We start from the raw sequence: 24670 nt of genomic DNA, 5'->3' as shown, positions 1-24670 counted from the left end.
GTATAATATAATAATACAATATAATAATGAATGTAATATAATAATACATGAATAATAATGGATAAATATAATAATATAAAATATAATAATAATTTAATTCAATAATTATGATACTGTAAATATAATATAAAATTATAATAAATACAAAATAATATATATATAAAACAATAAATATAATATGTATAATATAATAATATAATATACAATTATAATATAATAAATATAATACAATATATTGTGATATAATAATAAATGAAATATAATAATAAATATGACAATATGTTATAATATAATAATGAATAAATATAATAATGAATAAATATAATAATATAAAATATAATAATAATTTAATTCAATAGTTATGATATAGTACATATAATATAAAATTATAATAAATATAAAATAAGAATAAAAATAAAATAGTATAATAATAAATACAATGTAATATATATAATGTAATAATATAATACAATTATAATATAACAATAAATATAATATAATATAATATAATACTCACTGAGCGATGAGGGAGAAGGCCTCGGCGCAGACGGCCGGACAAGGCACCAAGCGGAGCCGGATACGTCCGGAGGTGGCAGAGGGGAAGTGGGCGCGGGCGACCTCCTCGAAGGCAGCTGCAAATGTGCTGAGGTCAGACTCCTTGCTGCTCGCTGTCTCCTCCCCGGATCCCGATTCCAGCAGGTTGCCTCCATGCAGGACCAGGATCAGGACCTGCGTTGTGCAGCTTGGGTGAGCAGACCCTTCCTGTGAAGGACAAAAAAGGAGAGTCATCTTGCACAAGCTCCTAGTCCACATTGAGGACTCCCAGAGGCAGATGCGTTAGTTGACTCCCCCTATTGGGCTCTCTGCCTGCCTGCCGTTACTCTCTCCTCCTATCCCCTTTCTTCTCAGGGACACGCCCCCTTTTATTCAAATGCCCCTCTCTGATATGCAGTTTTCTAGAGGAGAAATTACCTCACAGACAGTGGAAGGGCTTTATTTCTAAAAACATACAGTACGGTTACAACAAAGTTCCATCTGACAGTTGGTTTCCTTCTCACCTCATATCCCTCACTTTGGCCCTCCCCTTCACAGCCTTGTTTCACGTGAGCTGCAGGCCAAGGCATGGCCTACTTTCACGGTTCCCCACAACACCAGGAAAGGTCATGATACCCTCTTCCCTCGTCCTATCCTCTTTCTTCTCAGAGACACGCCCCCTTTTATTCAAATGCCCCTCTCTGTCCTGATATGCAAATTTCTAGAGGAGAAATTACCTCACAGACAGGCTACAAGGGCTTTATTTTTCAAAACATACAGTATGGTTACCACAAAGTTCCATCTGACAGTTGGTTTCCCTCTCACCTCATATCCCTCACTTTGGCCCTCCCCTTCACAGCCTTGCTTCAGTGAGCTACAGGCCAAGGCATGGCCTACTTTCACGATTCCCCACAACACCAGGAAAGGTCATGATACCCTCTTTCCTTCTCCTATGCCCTTCCTCCTCAGGGACACACTCCGTTTTATTCAAATGCCCCTCTCTTCCCTCCTCCTCCTATCCCCTTTCTTCTCAGAGACACACCCCTTTTATTTAAATACCCCTCTCTGTCCTGATATGCAGTTTTCTAGAGGAGAAATTACCTCACAGACTGGAAGAGCTTTATTTCTAAAAACATACAGTATGGTTACAACAAAGTTCCATCTGACAGTTGGTTTCCTTCTGACCTCATTTCTCTCACTTTGGCCCTCTCCTTCATAGCCTTGCTTCATGTAAGCTACTGGCCAAGGCATGGCCTACTTTCACGGTTCTCCACAACACCAGAAAAGGTCATGATACCCTCTTCCTATCCCCTTTCTTCTCAGAGACACTCCCCTTTTATTCAAATGCCCCTCTCTTCCTTCCTCCTATCTCCTTTCTTCTCAGAGACACGCCCCCTTTTATTCAAATGTCCCTCTCTGTCCTGATATGCAATTTTCTAGAGGAGAAATTACCTCACAGACTGGAAGGGCTTTATTTCTCAAAGCATACAGTACGGTTACAACAAAGTTCCATCTGACAGTTGGTTTCCTTCTGACCTCATTTCTCTCACTTTGGCCCTCCCCTTCACAGCCTTGCTTCACGTGAGCTACAGACCAAGGCATGGCCTACTTTCATGGTTCCCCACAACACCAGGAAAGGTCATGATACCCTCTTTCCTTCTCCTATGCCCTTCCTCCTCAGGGGCACACTCCTTTTAATTCAAATGCCCCTCTCTTCCCTCCTCCTATCCCCTTCCTTGTTAGACGGACACGCCCCTTTTTATTCAAATCCTCACCTCATTGTCTTCATGGATCTCGATGCTGCCCTGAGCGGGATAGCGGTGCTTCCGTAGAGAGGCCCGATACAATTCCCCTAAATTAATGAATGAAGAAGAATAAGAAGAATGAAGAAGAATATGAAGAATGAAGAAGGCCACCTTCTCAGTGGTGGCCCCCTGGCTGTGGAACACCCTCCCTGTGGACATCAGACTGGCGCCCTCCCTTATGACATTCCGCAGGAGACTAAAGATGTGGTTGTTTGAGAAGGCGTTTGAGTAAATGCTGCAACAATTGGCAATGACGATTGGAACGGAACATGGATAATGAGATTTGGATTGTGATTCAATGATGAGACGTCGCAAATGATTTAGTGTAATTGTATTATTGATAGTGATGTTGTTTATTGTTGTTTGTGATATTGCTTATGTTGCAAATTGTACCCTAGGGCTGAGAACGGTGGTCTACAAGTGCAGTAAATAAATAAATATATTAAGATGATAATAATAATAATAATATAATATTAAGAATAAGAATAAGAATATAATAGATAATAATAATAATAATAATAATAATAAAAAAGAATATAATAGATAATAATAATAATAATAATAATAATAATAATAATAATAATGTATTGTCGAAGTCTTTCATGGCTGGAATCACTAGGTTCTTGTGGGGTTTTTCGGGCTATATGGCCATGTTCTAGAGGCATTTTCTCCTGACATTTCGCCTGCATCTATGGCAAGCATCCTCAGAGGTAGTGAGGTCTGTTGGAATTAGGAAAATGTGTTTATATAACTGTGGAATGACTGGGGTGGGGCAAAGAGCTCTTCTCTGCTGGAGCTAGGTGTGAATGTTTCAACTAACCACCTTCATTAGCATTTGAAGGCCTGGCTGACCCTGGGGGAATCTTTTGTTGAGAGGTGTTAAGATGTGCCTGGTTGTTTCCTCTCTGCTGTTTTGCTGTTGTAATTTTGGAGTTTTTTAATACTAGTAGCCAGATTTTGTTCATTTTCATGGTCTCTTCCTTTCTGTTGAAATTGTCCACATGCTTGTGGATTTCAATGGCTTCTCTGTGTAGTATGACATGGTGGTTGTTGGAGTGGTCCAGGATTGCACAGAGAAGCCATTGAAATCCACAAGCATGTCTGGGAATAGACAAATTGGAATCTGTAATGCCCAAAGCAACCACTCACACCCTAGCTGTCATTTTACCTCAGCAGTATAAGAAACGAAAACTGAGCTCAAGCAATCAATCGGCGCGCAGCTTACCATTTACCTCGGCAGTAAAAAAATAATAACAGTCACTGAGCAGCTTTCATTGTACCTCAGCAGTAGAAGAAATAAAAACAACCAATCACAGTGCAGCTTTCCTTTTACCTCAGCAGTAAAAAAAAAACAATCAGTCACTGAGCAGCTTTCATTGTACCTCAGCAGTAGAAGAAATAAAAACAACCAATCACAGTGCAGCTTTCCTTTTGCCTCAGCAGTAAAAAAAATAACAATCAGTCACTGAGCAGCTTTCATTGTACCTCAGCAGTAGAAGAAATAAAAACAACCAATCACAGTGCAGCTTTCCTTTTACCTCAGCAGTAAAATAATAACAATCAGTCACTGAGCAGCTTTCATTGTACCTCAGCAGTAGAAGAAATAAAAACAACCAATCACAGTGCAGCTTTCCTTTTACCTCAGCAGTAAAAAAATAACAGTCACTGAGCAGCTTTCATTGTACCTCAGCAGTAGAAGAAATAAAAACAACCAATCACAGAGCAGCTTTCCTTTTACCTCAGCAGTATAAGAAATGAAAGCTGAGCTGTGTTTGGATGCTATTGTCATACCACTCATACCGATTGACATGGAGTTCGAGTACCAACAACTTCTATTTCCAATGTGCTTTGCGTTTGCTATGACTACTAATAAAGTGCAGGGGAAATCTTTGAATTGAGAAAATGATTGCTCCTCTCATGGGCATTTATACGTCACATGCTCCAGAGTCAGTGAACTGTCAGATTTTTATGTTTGTACAGAAAACAGACAAACCAAAAATGTAGCCAATACACTACATTTCTGTTAAAAACCTCTTTTTCTTCCCTTTCCCTTCACTCCACATAGACACAGCCACACAAGGCAGGGTATTGAATTGAATGATGTGTTTCCTCGGAGAATCTACAATGTGTTGCACTCCAGAGCAGGATTCCTCTGACTCTCACCACCACACAGTTGAGTTAAAATAGCAAGCAGTTTATTGAAGACAGAAAAAGCCAAAGCAATACAAGTTATCCACAGTAAAAAGGCAAATCCAATTGAGTAGGAAGTAAAAAAAGAGCAATAAATCCACAGGGAAACAGTTCTCCCATGACCAACAGAAAATACTGGAAGGGTTTGGTGGGTAGGCTTGTTTGATCGTGTTTGTTAGTTTCTAAAGTCGTTATTAATTCGTATTTAAATTAGCTTACGATCCAATATCGAGCCATGCAGGAATAGTGTGAAGAGTAATTAAGAATCGAAACAATTTTTCCAAATTTTCGTAATTATTTCGTAATTATTTCATAATTATTTCGACGGCAAAGAAGGAGAGAAAAGGTTCCAGCGTTGCCTTTCCTCCCCATCCTCCTCCTCCTCCTCCTCCTGGAGATATTTTATTATCTTATTACTTATTTTATTATTTTATTTTATTATTTTATTTTATTATTTTATTTTATTATTTTATTATTTTATTATTTTATTTTATTATTTTATTATTTTATTATTTTATTATTTTATTATTTTATTATTTTATTAATTTTAAGTGATTTTAATTTGTATTTTTACTAACTTAATGTATTTTAATTTCATCCTGAATTTCAGAAGTTCCCCCTGTCCTGTTTGGAGGTGTTTTTAGCGCATGGGAAATCGCGTCCGCCATTAATGAATCGCTAGGTTCTTGTGGGTTTTTTCAGGCTATAGAGCCATGTTCTAGAGGCATTTCTCCTGGCGTTTCGCCTGCATCTATGGCAAGCATCCTCAGAGGTAGTGAGGTCTGTTGGAAGTAGGACAATGGGTTTGTATATTTGTGGAATGGCTGGGGTGGGGCAAAGAGCTCTTCTCTGCTGCAGTTAGGTGTGAATGTTTCAGCTGATCACCTTCATTAGCATTTGAAGGCCTGCCTGAGCCTGGGAAAATCTCTTGCTGGGAGGTGTTAATCTGTGCCTGGTTGTTTCTCTCTGTTGTTTTGCTGTTGTAATTTTAGAGTTTTTTAATACTGGTAGCCAGATTTTGTTCATTTTCATGGTCTCTTCCTTTCTGTTGAAATTGTCCACATGCTTGTGGATTTCAATGGCTTCTCTGTGTAGTCTGACATGGTGGTTGTGAGAGTGGTCCAGCATTTCTGTGTTCTCCAATAATATGCTGTGTCCAGGCTGGTTCATCAGGTGCTCTGCTATGGCTGACTTCTCTGGTTGACGTAGTCTGCAGTGCTGCCTTTCATGTTCCTTGAACATGGCTCTATAGCCCGAAAAAACCCACAAGAACCTAGTGATTCCAGCCACGAAAGCCTTCGACAATACATTAACAAATCAATTCGTAATTAACGAGATTTCGTAAATTTCGAAATTTCGAAATCTTAAATTTCGGAAGTCCTCAGAAATTCAAAACGCTGGCGCCCCCTGGAAACAAAGCGAGTTTAGAAACAAATTTTTTCTTGATCAAACAAGCCTATTGGTGGGTAGTGAGTGGTTTTGGAGTTGTAGTTCACCTACACCCAGAGAGCACTGTGGACTCAAACAATGATGGACCTGGACCAAACTCTACACAAATACTCAATATGCCCAAATGTGAACACTGGTGGAGTTTGGGGAAAATTGAATATTGACATTTGGGAGTTGTAGTTGCAGGGATTTGTAGTTCACCTACAATCACAGAGCATTCTGAACCCCACCAATGATAGAATTGGGCCAAACCTCCCACACAGAACCCCCATGACCACCAGAGCGGGCCACAGCAATGTGTGGCAGAGGATAGCTAGTACTACTAATAAAAAGGAGAATGAAAGAAGGAAGGAAGGAAGCAAGGAAGGAAGGAGGAAAAGGAGAGGAAGGAAGCATTCCTCTTTCCCTCAATGGGACTTGTTGGCATGCTGCGGCCGTGGCTTCTTCCTCCTCCGCCAAATCTGCCATCTGTTTGGCTGCCTGCTGGCTCTTGTTTATGGTAACAAATCTGTTGGGGAGAAATAAACTCTCTCTCTCTCTCTCGCTTTCAAGTGGGCATCTGCTTCCTAGCAAAAGGAGAGAGACTGGGGCTGGAGGAACCCCATTCGAGGTTATGGGTTTTTAGCAGGATGTCCATCTGTTGGGAGGGATCGAGTGGTGTCTTCTTTATGGCAGAGAGGGGCTGGACTGGATGGCCTTTAGGGGTCCCTTTCCACTCTAGGATTCTATTATTATTATCACTAGCTGTCCCCTGCCACGCGTTGCTGTGGCCCAGTGTGTGTATATGTCTGTGTGTGTGTGTGTGTGTGTGTGTGTGTGTGTGTGTGTGTGTATATATATATATATATATATATATATATATATATATATATATGGGTGTATATAAGTGTGTGCATATGTGTGTGTATTTGTGTGTTTATATGTGTACATGCATATTGTGTATATGTGTTTGCTTGTCTACATGCATATTGTGTATATGTGTGTGCTTGTCTATATGCATATTTGTGTGTATATATGTATGTATGTGGATATGTATGTGTGTGCATGTGTATATGTAATATATGTATGTGTGCATGCATGTATGTGTATATGTACATCTGTGTGTATGTATATGTATGTGTGTATATGTGTATATTTGTGTGTTTATATGTGTACATGCATATTGTGTATATGTGTGTGCTTGTCTACATGCATATTTGTGTGTATATATGTATGTATGTGGATATGTATATGTGTGTGCATGTGTATATGTATACATGTATGTGTGCATGCATGTATGTATATATGTACATCTGTGTGTATGTATATGCATGTGTGTATATGTGTATATTTGTGTGTTTGTGCATATATATACATATTTGTGTGCTTATATGTGTACATGCATATTGTGTATATGTGTGTACTTGTCTATATGCATATTTGCGTGTATATATGTATGTATGTGAATATGTATGTGTGTGCATGTGCATATGTATATATGTATATGCGCATGCATGTATGTGTATATGTACATCTGTGTGTATGTATATGTATGTGTGTATATGTGTATATTTGTGTGTTTATATGTGTACATGCATATTATGTATATGTGTGTGCTTGTCTCTATGCATTTTTGTGTTTATCTATGTATGTATGTGGATATGTATATGTGTGTGCGTGTGTATATGTATATATGTATGTGTGCATACGTATATCTGAGTGTATGTATATGTATGCGTGTGTATATGTGTATATTTGTGTGTGTTTGTGCATATATATACGTGTGAGTGTTTGAATGTGTGCATGTGTATGTGTATATGTATATATGGGGTTCCGCTGGGGTTTTGTGTCTGTGTGTGTTTATGGGTGATGGACACTCGTTGGACTGTTAGGTGTCTTGTGTCCAAATTTCGTGTCAATTCATCCAGTGGTTTTTGAGTTATGTTAATCCCACAAATGAACATTAGATTTTTATTTATATAGACCAGCCGTCCCCTGCCACGTGTTGCTGTGGCCCACTCTGGTGGTCATGGGGGTTCTGTGTGGGAGGTTTGGCCCAATTTTATCATTGGTGGGGTTCAGAATGCTCTGTGATTGTAGGTGAACTATAAATCCCAGCAACTACAACTCCCAAATGTCAAGATTCTATTTTCCCCAAACTCCACCAGTGTTCACATTTGGGCATATTGAGTATTCGTGCCAAGTTTGGTCCAGATCCATCATGCTGTGCTCTCTGGATGTAGGTGAACTACAACTCCAAAACCAAAGGACACTCACTGCCCACCAAACCCTTCCAGTATTTTCTGTTGGTTATGGGAGAACTGTGTGCCAAGTTTGGGTCAGTTCCATCGTTGGTGGGGTTCAGAATGCTCTTTGATTGTGGGTGTACTATAAATCCCAGCAACTACAACTCCCAAATGACAAAATCCATTTTTTTGAGTGAAGGACATACATTGGACTGTTAGGTGTCTTGTGTCCAAATTTGGTGTCAATTCGTCCAGTGGTTTTTGAGTTCTGTTAATCCCACAAACGAACATGACATTTTTATTTAGTATATAGATTATCATTATTATTATTAACCAAACTGGGCACACAGAACCCCAATGACCGGCTCAACCTACTGGAGGGGTTGGAGGGGTCTGACTCACCATAGTGGGAGTTGTAGTTTACCTTACAGCCAGAGAGCACACTGAACCCCACCCATGATACATCTAGAGCAAACTTTAAGTACTGATGGAGTTTCAGGGGGGTTAAGCTGGCATGATGGGAGTTGTAGTTCAACCACAACCTTGTGTATTTTTGACTTTGTCACATAACCTGGACTCAAGCTAAATAAACAGAGAGAAGGCGGGAGCGGGAAAGCACACATTGCGGAACATGCTTGCCGTTATAAATAACCAACATTGTCATAATCCTTCAGGAAAAGTGGGTTTTTTTGCCTCCAGATGGCCTCGGAAAAGAGCATTAGGGTGGATTTGAAGCCTTGTTCCCAATTCTAATTGACGCATTAAATAAAAACAAAACAAAGCAAAACAAAACAAAAGAAGATCGAGAGCAGGCAGGACTCACGTTGCTTCTCCTGCAGGACGACCGAGGAGCAAAACGGGGCCTCTTCTCCAGCTGGAATAATAATCATCATCATCACCATCATCATCATAACAACAATAATAATATGCATAATATGTTATCTGGAAAGTAAGGTTACAAGACTTTTTTTAATCCAGAGAATGGATATATTTACATGGACTGTAGCATAGGTATTACATTATCTTTCCACAAAATCACCATTCAGATCAATACATTTTGTCATCCGTGGAATGAGTTTTTGATGCCTATGTCATAGAAGTTTCTCTCCGTCTTTTTTCAGCCAGCAGCGTTCATACCCTTAGCATTTCGGTAGCACATTACTGTGGATATCCCTTGTACAGTGTAAACTTCACACTTGGAGGGAAATGGAATGAGGATGCTCATCTCTAACCTTCACCATATTGCCAGTTGATGAGCATCTGACGACTAGCACTGCTTGTTCCGTTCCTCTGGCTTCCCACTACACAGCGGTGAGACCGATTTCCTCTGGGAAAATTCCCCATGAGAGCTATGTGCCTTGTAACCTTACTTTCTGGATATCCCTCGTACAGCGTGAACTTCACACTTGGAGGAAAACCGAATGAGGACGCTCATCTCTAACCTTCACCACATTGCCCGTTGATGAGCATCTAACGACTGGCACTGCTCATTCCGTTCCGCCAGCTTCCCGTTACACGGCAGTGAAACCGATTTCCTCCGTGAAAATTCCCCATGTGAGCTACATGCCTTGTAACCTTACTTTCTGGATATCCCTCGTACAGCACGAACTTCGCACTTGAAGGGAAACGGAATGAGGACGCTCATCTCTACCTTCACCACATTGCCAGTTGATGAGCATCTGACGACTGGCACTGCTCGTTCCATTCCTCAGGCTTCCTGCTACATGGCTGTGAGACCAATTTACTCTGTGAAAATTCCCCATGAGAGCTATGTGCCTTGTAACCTTACTTTCTGAATATCCCTCGTACAGCGTGAACTTCGCACTTGGAGGAAAACGGAATGAGGAGGCTCATCTCTAACCTTCACCACATGAGCCCGTTGATGAGCATCTAACGACAGGCACTGCTCGTTCTGTTCCTCTGGCTTCCCGCTACATGGCGGTGAGACCAATTTCCTCCGTGAAATTCCCCATGAGAGCTATGTGCTTTGTAACCTTACTTTCTGGATATCCCTCATGCACTGCGAACTTCGCACTTGGAGGGAAACGGAATGAGGACACTCATCTCTAACCCTCACCACATTGCCAGTTGATGAGCATCTGACGACTGGCACTGCTTGCTCGCTTCCACTAGCTTCCTGCTACACGGCAGCGATACCAACTTCACCCAAGAAAATTCCCCACAAGAGCAACGTGTCTTGTAACCTTATTTTCCGGATAACCCTCATATATAAAAATAATAATGTACCCAAAATAACAATAATAAAATTACATTACAATATATTACATTATAATATTTACTTCTTACCCACTTCCCCAGTATCAAGGTAGGATACAACCCAGGTAATTATTGTCATCATCACCGTCTTCATCTCAGCCAGACCCTTGGAACTCACTGCACTACAAACTCAATAGCATTTAACAACAACAACAACAACAACAACAACAACAACAACAGCAATACCTGGACTGTGCTCCATCTGCTTCTCAATGGTTTCAATCTGCTCCACCAGGTCGTTGGAGTTCCACTGACTCATCCCCAGCAAGATGGCGGCCGCGTTCTTCCCCTCCGCCATTTCCTCTGGAGGAGGACAGATAGCAGCAGAAGCTGGGTTGGGGTCCCAAGAGGCCATCTAGACCATCCCCGTCTTGCCTCAAAGGGAGACCCCACCTGATCCCTCCTGACAGATGTCTATCCGCCCTCACAGGCTTACAGAGAAGGATAGAGAGTCATAGAATGATAGAGTTGGAAGGTCATCTGAACACAATCCGATCCTTCCCAACAGATGGCCTGATAGATAGATATTAGCAAGTTTATAGAGTCATAAAGTGATAGAGTTGGAAGAGACCTTTTAAGGCGATCTGGTCCAACCCATATCTGCCTCAAAGGGAGACACAATCTGATCCCTCCCGACAGATGGCCTGATGGATAGATATTTGCAAGTTTAAGGAGAAGTAGGGCTATAGAGTCATGGAGCGATAGAGTTGGAAAGGACCTCTTAAGGCCATCTGGTCCAACCCATTTCTGCCTCAAATGGAGACACAATCCGATCCCTCCTGACAGATGGCCTGATATATATTAGTAGCTTTCAGGATTAATTGAATGATAGAGTTGGAAGAGAGCTCTAAAGGGCGACACAATCTGACCCCTCCTGACAGACGTCTATCCCGCCCGATAGATCTTAGCAGGTTTATGGAGAAGTAAAAGAAACGCTGGGAGAAAAACAACCTCTTTTGCTTCCCTGCAGCAATGACTTGGGGGTTGCCATGGAGACCGACTGCATCACTGCCTCCGTCTGCATCCCCCAAAGTGGACAAACAGAGGCCTCTCCAGGTTTGATTGACAGCTGTAGCCACAAAGGGACTGAGATAGCTGCTTCTACTGATCAATCTATCTGTCTGTCTGTCTGTCTGTCTATCTATCTCTATCTATGAATTCACCAATCCATTGGAAAGGGGTCTCTTCCAACTCTATGATTCTATCATCTCTATCTATCTATCTATCTATCTATCTATCTATCTATCTATCTATCTATCTATCTATCCATCCATCCATCCATCCATCCATCTATTACCTGTTGATTGATCAATCCATCCATCCATCACTATCTATGTATCCATCTTTCCATTCATCCATTCACTCATCTCTCCATCCAATTATCTATCTATCTATCTATCTATCTATCTATCTATCTATCTATCTATCCATTCACGTAGGATCTATCTATGTATCTTATCCATCCACTCATCTCGCCATCCAGTCTATCTATCTATCTATCCATCCATCTATTGGTGTAGTCATCTATTATCTATCTCTATCCATCCATCCTCCTAGCATCTATCTGTCCATCTATCCATCCACTCATCTACACATCCTATCTGTCTTTCTGTCCATCCATCCATTACTATCTATGTATCCATCTATTCATCCACATAGCATCTATCTATCACTCATCTATCCATCAGTCTACCTATCCATCCATTCATCCATCCATCACCTATCTATGCATCCATCTATCCATCCATCCATCTACCATCTATTTATCTTTCCATCCACCCATCACCAACTATGTATCCATCTATCCATCCACCTACCATCTCTCTCTCTCTCTCTCTCTCTCTATCCATCCATTAGCTATCTATCTATGTATCCATCTATCCAACCAACCATTCATCATCTGTCCATCCATCCATTCATCACCTATCTATCTAACCATCTGTCCATTCATCCACCTAGAATCTATCCATCCATCCAACCATTCATCATCTATCCATCCATCCATTCATCACCTATTTATCCATCCATCCATTCATCACCTATTTATCCATCCATCTATCCATTCATCCACCTAGAATCTATCTATCCATCCATCCATCACCTATATATCTACCCATCCATCCATCCATCCCCTATTTATTTATTTATGTATCCATCTATCTATCCACTCATTCACCTAGAATCTACCCATCCATCCATTCATCATCTATCTATCTATCTATCTATCTATCTATCTATCTATCTATCCATCCATCCATCCATCCATCCATCCATCACCTATGTATCCATCTATCCTTCCAGCCACCTAGAATCTATCCATCCATCACCTATCTAGGTATCCATCCATCCATCCATCCATCCATCCATCACCTTTCTATGTATCCATCTATTATCTATCTATCTATCTATCTATCTATCCATCCATCCATCCCTCCCTCCATCTAAGGGTTGGACTGGATGACCCTTTCTATGACTCTAGTATTCGGCTCAGTAGCTCCATTCAAGGAACTGGCAGGCAGGCCAGCTGGCCAAGGTGGGGGGTGGAGTTCTCAACCCCAAGGTTGGGGGGCACAGGGATGTGATGCTGACCTCGGGCGTCAAAGAACTCTTCCTCTTCTTCCTCCTCACCCTCGGAGCTCATCTCCATTGAGTCACTGGGGCGCCAGTGGGGGGCACCACATGGGGAAAGTCCCGATCCTGCAAAATAGGGAGAGAGAGGGAAAATGGGGTTGAGAGGGGAACTTTATCATCATCATCATCATCGTCATCATCAGCCCCCCACTGAAGCTCAGCATTTCACCCAACAGACCCCTTGGGCTGTCATCATCTTCATCATCCTCATCATCAGCCCCCATCCAAGCTCAGTGTGCAGCCCAGAGAGCCTTGAGTCCTCATCTTCATCATCATCACCATTGTCTTTATCATCATTGTTATCTTCTTCATCATCCCCCACTGAAACTCAGTGTTCACCCAACAGACCCCTTGAGTCATCATCATCATCATCATCATCATCATCATCATCAACCCCCACTGCCAACAGACCCCTTAAGTCATTACCATCATCATCAACTTCATCATCGTCATTATCAACTCCCATTGAAACTCAGTGTTCACCCAACAGACCCCTTGAGTCATTGTCGTCATCATCATCATCATCATCATCATCCCCCATTGAACCTCAGTGTTCACCCAACAGACCCCTTGAGTCATCATCATTATCATCAACCCCCATTGAACCTCAGCATTCAGCTAACAGACCCCTTAAGTCATCACCAGCATCATCTTCATCATCATCATCTTCATCATCACCACCACCACCATCATCATCAACCCCCATTGAAGCTCAATGTTCAGCCAACAGGTCCGTTAAGTTATCACCATTATCATCTTCATCATTGTCATCTTCAACCCCCATTGAAACTCAGTGTTCAGCCAACAGACCTCTGAAGTCATCACTACTGTCATCATTATCATCTTCTTCATCACCCCCCTCCCCATAGAAGCAACAGACCCCTTGGATCATCACTGTCATCATCTTCATCTTCAACATCATCTTTATCATCACCTTCATCCTCTTGATCATCATCATCACCTTCACCAGTTCCCATTGAACCGCAGTGTTCACCCAACAGATCCCTTCAATCATCATCAACATCATCTTCATCAGCCCCCCACTGAAGCTCAGTGTTCGGCCAACAGACCCCTTATGTCATCATCATCATCATCATCTCCACCATCATCAGTCCCCATTCAAGCTCAGTGTCCATAGACCCCTTGAGTCATCGTCAATATCTTCATCTTCACCATCACCATTGCCTTTATTGTCATCATCATCAACTTCTTCAACATCATCATCATCATCATCCCCTATTGAAGCTCAGTGTTCAACCAACAGACCTCTTGAGTCATCATCACCATCACCATCACCATCACCATCATCATCATCATCATCATCTCCATCATCATCAGTCCCCCATTCAAGCTCAGTGTTCACAGACCCCTTGTGTTGTCGTCAGTATCTTCATCTTCATCATCGCCATCATCTTCATTGTCATCAACATCTTCAACATCATCATCATCATGCCCCATTGAAGTTCAGTGTTCAACCAACAGACCTCTTGAGTCATCGTCACCATCATCATCATCATCATCTCCATCATCATCAGTCCCCTATTCAAGCTCAGTGTTCACAGACCCCTTGTGTTGTCATCAGTATCTTCATCTTCATCATCGCCATCATCTTCATTGTCATCAACATCTTCAACATCATTATCATCATAATCTTCATCATGCCCCATTGAAGCTCAGTGTTCAACCAACAGATCTCTTGAGTCATCATCACCATCATCATCATCTTCATCATCATCAGTCCCCCATTCAAGCTCAGTGTTCACAGACCCCTTGAGTTGTCGTCAGTATTTTCATCTTCATTGCCACCATCTTCATTGTCATCTTCATCATCTTCATCCCCCATTGAAGCTCAGTGTTCAACCAACAGACCTCTTGAGTTATCATCATCATCATTTCCATCATCATCAGTCCCCTATTCAAGCTCAGTGTTCAGAGACCCCTTGAGTTGTCGTCAGTATCTTCATCTTCATCATCGCTGTCATCTACATTGTCATCAACATCTTCAACATCATCATCTTCATCTTCATCATGCCCCATTGAAGCTCAGTGTTCAAACAACAGACCTCTTGAGTCATCATCACCATCATCAGCATCTCCATCATGATCAGTTCCCCATTCAAGCTTAGTGTTCACAGACCCCTTGAGTTGTTGTCAATATCTTCATCTTCACCATCACCATCATCTTCATTGTCATCATCATCTTTACCATCCTCAGCATCATCCTCATCATCACTTTCATCATCTCCATCATCATCAGTCCCCCATTCAAGCTCAGCGTTCAGAGGCCCTTTGAGTTGTCGTCAGTATCTTCATCATCTCCATCACCATCAGTCCCCCATTCAAGCTGTGTTCACGGACCCCTTGTGTTGTCGTCAGTATCTTCATCTTCATCATTGCCATCATCTTCATTGCCATCATCATCATCTTCATCACCATTATCATTGTCTTCATCATCCCCATCATCCTCATCCTCATCATCATCCCCCATTCAAGCTCAGTGTTTAGCCAACACCCTTGAGTCGACATCATCTTCATCATCCTCATCATTGTCACCTTCATCATCATCATCACCATCGTCTTCATCAGCAGCAGCAACGTCATCTTCATCATCATCTTTCCATTGAAGCTCAGCTGACAGACCCTTAAATCATTATTATCATTCGCATCGTCTTAATCATCGTCACAATCACAATCATCATCGTCTTCATCTCCTTCATCATCACCCTCCCCATTGAAATCTCCGTGTTTGGCCCCATTCCCGGAGGAGCATCCGTCTGCCCAAAGGCTTTCTCTTTCCCGATTCGGCAGCCAAAGCAAATGAAAAGCCCTCCTATTAATTAGCAGGAATTAGACCGGCCGCAAATGGCTCGTTGAGTTTAAAAGGCAGGCTCTGGATTTAATTAAGCCAAACGGAGGAGAGGCCAAGAGAAAGAGGGGGGAAAAGAGATGGAAAGAAGGGACTGATAAAGAAGGAAGGAAGGAGAGATACATTAAAAGGAAGATTACTGTGATATTATTACCCATTATTATTATTATTATTATTATTATTATTATTATTATTATTATTATTATTGAGTTGGAAGGGAACCCCAAGGGCCATCTAGTCCAACCCCCTTCCATCATAAAAGATAGAATTACTATGTTGTTATTATTATTATTATTATTATTATTATTATTATTATTATTATTACAGCGTTGGAAGGGAACCCCAAGGGCCATCTAGTCCAACCACAGAGACATATACAAACACATATTTTCTCTCCTTCCCTCTCTCTCTCTCTCTCTATATACATACACTATACACACACACACACACAACCCCATTCTGTTAAGCAGGGCACCATCCGATCCCTCCCAACAGATGGCCATCCAGCCAAACACAAACACACACAATCTATTAATCTATTAATCTATAAATGCAAGATATATCACAGAATCCTAAAGTTAGAAGGGACCCCCAAAGTCCACCCAGTCCAACCCCATTCTGTTAAGCAGGGCATAATCTGATCCCTCCCAACAGATGGCCATACATACAGATACATACACACACACGCTATATATATATGTACACACACACATATATATACGCTAGATATATCACAGAATCCTAGAGCTGGTAGGGTCCCCCAGAGGCCATCTAGTCCCACCCCATTCTATTAAGCAGGGCACCATCTGATCCCTCTCAACAGATGGTCATCCAGCCAAACACACACACATAACACTGTCTATCCATCTATCTATCGATCAATCTATCTATATATATCACAGAATCCTACAGCTAGAAGTGACCCCAAGGGCCAGTCTGTTATGCAGGGCACCACCCGATCCCTCTCAACAGATGGTCATCCAGCCAAACACACACACATACACACTGTCTATCCATCTATCGACCAATCTATCTATCTACGCTAGATATATCACAGAATCCTACAGCTAGAAGTGACCCCAAGGGCCAGTCTGTTATACAGGGCACCACCTGATCCCTCCCAACAGATGGTCATCCAGCCTCATGTTTCAAAGCCTCCAAAAGAAGGAGGTTCCACCAGAAGGACATCGGTGGCTCCACTGGCCCACAAAAAATAAAACACACACACACTAAAATAGCTAAAAATAGCCTTGACGGGACCGCCGGCGGCGCATGTTGATGAGAAGAATGCCAATGAGGCCTGGTGCGCCGCAGTGCCATCCTCCTCCTCATCTTCCTCTTCATCCAGGGGGGCATTTTGGAGGGCAAAGGTCCCCTTTGGAGGGGCAGAACGTAAGGAAACATGGGACACTCCATTGCTTTGCCTACATAGACTCCTATGGATGGATAGGAACCCCCAAGCAGGGCACCATCCGATCTCTCCCGACAGATGGCCATCCAGCCAAACACACACACACACCTACACACACTATATATATTGTAAAACATTAAACATCTGGGTGTCTCTTGGGCAACGTCCTTGCAGATGGCCAATTCTCTCACACCAGAAGCGACTTGCAGTTTCTCAAGATGCTCCTGACACACACACACACACACACACATATATATACACACACATACATAAACATACACACTAGATACATCACAGAATCCTAAAGTTGAAAGGGACCCTTGTAAAACAGGGCACCATCCAATCCCTCCCGACGGATGGCCATCCAGCCAAACACACACACACACACACACTGTATATATGCCTGTGTGTGTGTGTGTGTGCTATATCACAGAATCCTATTGCTGGAAGGGATCCCCAAGGGCCATCCAGTCCAACCCCATGCTATTAAGCAGGGCACCATCCAATCCCTCCCGACAGATAGCCATCCAGCCAAACATACACACACACACACACACACACACACATTGTATATATGTGTATGTGTGTGCTATATCACAGAATCCTAGAAATGGAAGGGATCCCCAAGGGCCATCCAGTCCAACCCCATGCTATTAAGCAGGGCACCATCTGATCCCTCCCGACAGATGGCCATCCAGCCCAACACACATATGCACACACAATACACACACATGCCCATATATGCCCTAGATATATCACAGAATCCTAGGGCTAGAAGGGACCCCCAAGGAACATCCAGTCCAACACCATTCTATTATGCAGGGCACCATCTGATCTCTCCTGACAGATGGCCATCCAAGCAAACACACACACACACACTGTATATATGTGTATGTGTGTGCTATATCATAGAATCCTAGAGATGGAAGGGATCCCCAAGAGCCATCCAGTCCAACCCCATGCTATTAAGCAGGGCACCATCTGATCCCTCCCGACAGATGGCCATCCAGCCAAACCTATTACACACACATTAGATATATCAGTCCAACCCCATCATCATCATCAAGAATTACTATTATATTATTATCCATATTATTATTATCATTATTATCCTTATTGAATTGGAAGGGACTGCAAGAGGCCATCCATTCCACCCCTATTCATGTGAGGCCGGAAAAGCGCCACTGAAGCCCTCCCGACAGATGTCCATCCTGCACGAAACCCTCCAGAGATGAACCAAGAGGCCCGAGAGGCCACCTAGACCCTCCCCGCCGTGCCCTGTCAGAAGCCAATGTGCTGCCTGCCTGCCGTGGGCCCCTTTTGGCTCCCACCCCGAGAGAGATGCACGCAAAGTGTCTCTGGGAATGTAAACATCTTCTTCGCCTGGGAGGAAAAATGGCTTTGGCACTCAAAGCGACACAATCCTCTTTGCACACGCACACACACACATGCACCCCGCTTCGTCTTACGTCAATGCCATGAATTCCACGCTCTTTTGGGCAGGAGGCTTTTACATAACCTGAAAGGCTGATCAGGGAGGGAGGGAGGAAGAGAAGGAGGAAGAGAAGGAGGAAGAGGAGGAGGAGGGGGAAGCACACCTTTGCGCACAAGCACATGCAGGCACCCCCCTGACCCCCACACCCCATGGCTCTCCCATTGACCTGAAGGCTCTTCTGGAGGTCATCCTTCCTTCCTTTCCTTTTCCTTTCTGTCATTCCCTTCTTCCTTCCCTCTCTTTTTTCCTTCTTTCTCCCTTCTCTTCTTTCTTCCATTCTTTCCTTCATCCTTCCTTCCTTTCATCCTTCCCTCCTTCTCTTTTCCTTTCTATCATTCCCTCTTTCCTCCCCTCCTTATTCCTTCCTTCTCCCTTCTCTTCCTTCTTCCATTCTTTCCTTCCCTTCGTTTCATCCTTCCTTCCCTTTTCCTATCGTTCCCTTCTTCCTCCCCTCTCTTTATTCCTTCCTTCCTTTTCTTCCTTCTTCCATTCTTTCCTTCATCCTTCCCTTACCTTCATCCTTTCTTCCTTCCTTTTTCCTTTCTATCATTCCCTTCTTCTTTCCCTCTCTTTATTTCTTCTTTCCTTCTCCCTTCTCTTCCTTCTTCCATTCTTTCCTTCATCCTTCCATTCCTTTTATTCTTCCTTTCATCATTTCTTCCTTCCCTTCCTTTTCCTTCCTTCCTCCTCTTCCCTTCATCCTTTCCCTCTTTCCTCTCTCCTCATCCTTTAATCTCTTCTCTTCCCTTCATCCTTCCTTTTATCCATCCCTTCTTCCTTCCCTTCTTCTTTCATTCCCTCCCTCCCTTTCTTTTCTCTTCACTTTTCCTTCCTTCAATTCTTTTCCCTTCCTCCTTTCCCTCTTTCCTCCTTCCTTTTATTTCTTCTCTTCCTCCCCCTCCCTTCCTTCTGTTTTTCCCTTCTTTCCTCTTATCCATCCCTTCATCCTTCCTTCTCTTCCCTTCTTCCTTCTCTCCCTCCTATCTCTTCTGTTCTTCCTTCTTTCCTTTTATCCATCTCTTCTTCCTTCTTTCTCTTCCCTTCCCTTTGATCTCTTCTGTTCTTCCTTCTTTTCTTTTATCCATCCCTTCATACTTCCCTTCTTCTTTCATTCTCTTCCCTTATTCCTTCCTTCCCTTCCATCTCATATTTCCTTTTATCCATCCCTTCTTCCTTCCGTCTCTTCCCTTCTTCTCTTTCCCTTCTTTCCTTTTATCCATCCCTTCTTCCTTCTCTTCCTATCTTCCTTCCCACCCTCCCTTTTATTTTCTCTTCTTCCTTCATTCTTTCCCTTTTATTCATCCCTCCATCCTTCCCTTCTCCCATCTTTCTCTTCCCTTCTTCCTCCCTCCCTTCCTTTTATCACTTCCCTTCATTCCTTTTATCTGTGCCTTAATCCATCCCTTCTTCCTTCCTTCCTTCTTTCCTTCCTTCCCTCTTCCATCCCTTTTATCTCTTCCCTTACTTTTCTTTCTTACTTTCTTTCCATTTCTTCCCTCCTTCTTCCCTTGAACTTCCTAAGGCGCCCAGGGCAAAGGGGCCCAAAGGGACTACAAGGCCCATCACCCCCTATTCGGGGCGCCACCTGAAGCCCAAAGAGGGAGTGGGAAGGGGCTGGTCACAGAACCCTAGAACTGGAAGGGGCCCCCAAAGGCCATCCAGCCCAACCCCTTTCTTCCTGCCTTCATGGAGGAAGAGCACCAGCAAATCCCTCCCAACAGATGGCCATCCATCCGGCTTTGGCTACAAAGCCCCCAAGGAGGCCTCTTGGAAATTGGGAAAGTTTGCCTCATGTTGGCAGGCATCCAAACAGGCCTAATTATTGTTGTTGTTGTTATTTATTTATTTATACCCCGCTTTTTTCTGTCTGCAAAGGAGACTCCAGGAGACAGACTGGTCCAGCGTTGCCATGGGAACGGCCTTGGCCAAGAGGATGGAGGCAGGCAGAGCATCTTGGCACACGCGCAAACTGAGGCCTCTCGCATCATGTCATGTCATGTCATGTCATGCTGACACGCATGTGCACTGCCCACACATGCCGGCCCGGCCCTCCCAAAGCCAAGTGTCAAAAAATGTAGTTTTTCCTGTTTTGTGAGAAGAAAAAGGAGGGCAAGAAAGGATTGGAAGGAAAGAAGGAAGGAAGGAAGGAAAGAAAAGAATGAAAGAATGAAAGAATGAATGAAAGGGAAAGAAGGAAGTAAAGAAAAAAGGAGAAAAGGAGGGAAGGAAGGGAGAGGGGGGAAGAAAGGAAGGAAAAGAAAGAAAAGAAATAATGAAAAAAGGAAGGAAGGTAGATAGGGAGGGAGGGAAGGAAGGAAAGAATGAAAGAAAGAAGGAAGGAAGGAATGAAGAGGGAGAGGGAAGGAAGGAGGGGAGACAAGGAGGGAAGGAAGGAAGAAAGGAAAGAAGGAAGGATGGATGGATGGAAGGAAGGGACAGAGACAGGGAAGGAAGGAAAGAAGTAAGAAAAGAATGAAAAAAGGGAGGAAGAGAGAGAGAGGCAGGAAAGGAAGGAAGGAAAAAAGAAAGAAAAAATGAAAACAGGAAGGAAGGGAGAGAGAGGGAAGGAGGAAGAAAGAAAGAAAGAAAGAAAGAAAAGAGAGAGAGAGAAAAGAAAAGAGTGGTAGACAGAAGGAAGGGAGGGAGGAGAGGAGTAGAGAAGGAAGGAAGCAAATAAAGGATATAAAAGAAATAATGGAGAGAGGGAAGGAAGGAAGGAAAAGAAGAAATAAAGAAGGAAGGAAAAGGAGAGAGGGAAGGAGGGAACAAAGGAAGGATAAAAAAGGAGGGAATTATTATTATTATTATCAGAAAGAGAAGAAAAGGAAAAAGTACAAAAAAGGGAGTGAGGGAAAGAAAAAGAAAGAAAGAAAAAAGAGAGCAAAAAAGAAAGAAGGAAAAAATGAGGGAAGGAAGGGAGAGAGAGGAGGAAATAAAGGAAGGAAAAGAAAGAAAAGAAATAATGAAAGAAGGAAGGAAGGAATGCAAAAAAGGGAGAGAGGGAAAGAAGAGGAAGGAGAGAAAGAAAAATGATAAAGGAAGGGAGGGAGGAAAGAAGGAAGAGAAGGAGGAAAGAAAGAGAGGGAGGGAAGGAAAGAAGGTGAGGAAGAAAGGATGATGAAAGAGGAAGGGTAACAGAAAAAGAGGGAAGGAGAGGGGGGGAAACAGACCCAGGCCTCCCAAAAGAGGCTTTAATTGGGGCAATCAACAGACCCACACCTCCCTCCCTCTCACCTTCTTTCCCTTCCCTTCCTTCTTTCCTTCCTTCCCTCCCACATTCACCCTTTTGGGAGGGTCTCTCTCTCTCTCACCTGGGCAGGGGGCTCTCCTCCTTCTTGGTGTGTCGTCACTAGACATCCTTCCTTCCTTCTTTCTTTCCTTCCTTCCTCCCGCAAACCTGGCTCCTTCCTTCCTTCCTTCCTTCCTTCCTTCCTTCCTTTGATTGAGGCTCTGCTCTCAGCTTCCCCCTCCCTTGCTTTTATTTAAAGGCACCGCATCCAAAAATAAAAAAGGTGGCTGCGAGAAGGAAGGAAAGGAGGGAGGGAGGGAGGGAAAGAAGGGAGGGAAGCAAGAGGAAAGGAAGAAAGGAAAGAAAAAGGGAGGGAGGAAAGAAAAAGAAAGGGATAGAAGGAAGGAAAGAAAGAAAAAGGGAGGAAGGAAAGAAAGGGAAAGGAAGGGATGGGAAGAAAGAAAAAGAAAGGGATAGAAAGAAGGAAAGGGAAAATGGAGGGGAGGGAGAGAGAAGGAAGAGAGGAAAGGAAGGAAGGGAAAAGGAAAGAAAAGGAGGGAAGGAAAGAAAGAAGAGAGGGAGGGGGAGAGAGAAGGAAGAAAGGAAGGAAAGAAAGGAAGGAAAGCAAAAAGGAGGAAGAGAGGAAAGAAGAGAGGAAACAGGAAAGAAAGAAAAAAGGAGGAGACTGAGAGAGAAGGAAGACAGGAAGGGAAGGGAGGGAAAAAGAAAGGGAGGGAAGGAAGGAAGGAAGGAAGGAAGGAAGGAAGGAAGGAAGGAAAGAAAGAAGAGGGAATGGGAGAAAGGAGGGAGGAAAAGGGAGAGGAAGGAAAGAAGAGAGAAAGGGGAGGGAAGAGAAGAAAGAAAAAAGGATGAGAAGAAAGGAAGGAAGGAAGAGAGGAAAGGAAGGGAAGGGCAGGGAAGGGAAGGGAAGGAGGGAAGGAAAGAAAGAAGAGAGGGAGGGGAGAGAGAAGGAAGAAAGGAAAGGGAGGAAGAAAGGAAGAGTGGAAAGGAAGGGAAGAAAGAAAAAGAGAAGGAAGGAAAGAAAGAAGGAAAGAAAGGTGAGGGGAGAAAGAATAGGAAGAGGAAAAGGAAGGAAAGGAAGAAAGGAAAGAAAGACAAAAGGAGGGAGGGAGGAAAAGAAGAAAGGAAAGGGAGGGTGGATAGGGAAGGAAAGAAAGAAAGAAGAAAAGGAGGGGGAGAGAGAAGGAAGAGAGGAAAGAATGGAAAGGAAGAAAGGGGGAAAAAGGGAGTGAGGGAGGAAGGGAGTGAGGGAGGAAGGGAGGGAGGGATGGAAGGAAGGAAAAAAGGGAGGAGAGAAAGAAAAGGAATGAAAAAAAAGAAAACAAAAGGAGGGAAGGAAGAAAAAGAAAAAGAGGGAATGGGAGAGACAGAGAAAGGAAGGAAGGGAAGAAAAAAGAAGCGGAGGGAGAGAAGGGAGGAATATTATTATTGTTATTATTACTATTATATTGTTATTGTTATATAATTGGAAGGGACCCCAAAAGGCAATATAGTCCAACCCGCTTCTGCCAAGCAGGAAGATGGAGTTACTCTTATAATAGTGCTGGTATATTGTATGTAATATTAATAATGTTGTAATATAATATATTGTATATACTACAACTTATGACATGGTACAATATATTATATGATACTAATAGTATAATGTACTGGCCGTGCGTTATAGATATTGTGGTAATATAGTACAATATATAGTATAGCTGTACCCGCCATGCACTGCTATGGCCAACTTTCCCTCCCTCTTTCTCTCCTTCTTTTGCTTCCTCTTTCTTTCCTTCTTTCTCTACCTCTTTCCTTCTTTCCCCTTTTCTTTTCCTCCCTCATTCTCTTTCTTCCCTCTCTACCTCTTTCCTTCCTTTGCTTTTCACTTCCATTCTTCCTTCTCTTTCCTTCTTTCCTTCCGTCCCTTTCTCTCCTTCTTTCCTTTCTTTCTTTCCTTCCTTCTCTACCTCTATCCTTCCTTCCCCTTTTTTCTTTATCTTCTTCGTCTCCTTCCTTCCTTCTCTACCTCTTTTCTTCCTTGCTTTGCTTTTTGCTGCCATTCTTTCCTTCCTTCTCTCTTTCCTTCTTCCCTCCCTTTCTATCCTTCTTTCCCTCCATCCCTTGCTCCCTTTCCTTCCTTCCCTTCTCTCCTTCCTTTTCTGCCTCTTTGCTTCCTCCCCTTTTTCTTTTCCTGCCTCTTTTTCTTCCTTCCTCCTCTACCTTTCCTTTCCCCCTTTTCCTTTCCCTTCCACTTTCTCTCCTTTCTTCCTTCTCTACCTCTTTTCTTCCTTCCTTCACTTCCATCCTTCCTTCTCTTTCCTTCCCTCCCCTTTTTTCCTTCTTTCTCTCCCTTTCCTTCCTTCTCTTTCTTTCTCCCCTTCCTTCCTTCCTTCCTTCGCTTCCACACTTCCTTCTTTCTTTCTATCCTTTCTTTCTTCTCTACATCTTTCCTTCCTTCCTTTGGTCTTTGCTTCCATGCTTCCTTCTCTTTTTCCTTCTTTCTTTTGCTCCCTCTTTCTCTCCTTCTTTCTTTCTTCTCTACATCTTTCCTTCCT

The 24670-nt window shown here is 42.9% G+C and overlaps 1 protein-coding gene across 1 annotated transcript in view; it reads right to left on the bottom strand.

The window, feature by feature from the left end:
• PITPNM3 (PITPNM family member 3) overlaps nucleotides 1-22408 on the bottom strand; it is a 46572-nt gene extending 24164 nt beyond the window's left edge. The window contains exons 1-6 of the mRNA XM_060756834.2: nucleotides 22195-22408; nucleotides 13070-13177; nucleotides 10667-10783; nucleotides 9027-9077; nucleotides 2310-2386; nucleotides 518-762 (exon numbers count right to left, since the gene is read on the bottom strand). Of these exons, the coding sequence (XP_060612817.2) occupies nucleotides 518-762; nucleotides 2310-2386; nucleotides 9027-9077; nucleotides 10667-10783; nucleotides 13070-13177; nucleotides 22195-22240 (644 nt within the window). The 5' untranslated portion in view covers nucleotides 22241-22408. The remainder of the gene's footprint in view (nucleotides 1-517; nucleotides 763-2309; nucleotides 2387-9026; nucleotides 9078-10666; nucleotides 10784-13069; nucleotides 13178-22194) is intronic.
• Nucleotides 22409-24670: the final 2262 nt, after the last annotated feature.

Source organism: Anolis sagrei, chromosome 11, assembly GCF_037176765.1.
Source record: "Anolis sagrei isolate rAnoSag1 chromosome 11, rAnoSag1.mat, whole genome shotgun sequence".
Classification (NCBI taxonomy): Eukaryota; Metazoa; Chordata; class Lepidosauria; order Squamata; family Dactyloidae; genus Anolis; species Anolis sagrei.
The sequence above is the reverse complement of the archived record's forward strand: the minus strand, read 5'-3'. Positions and strand labels throughout refer to the sequence as shown.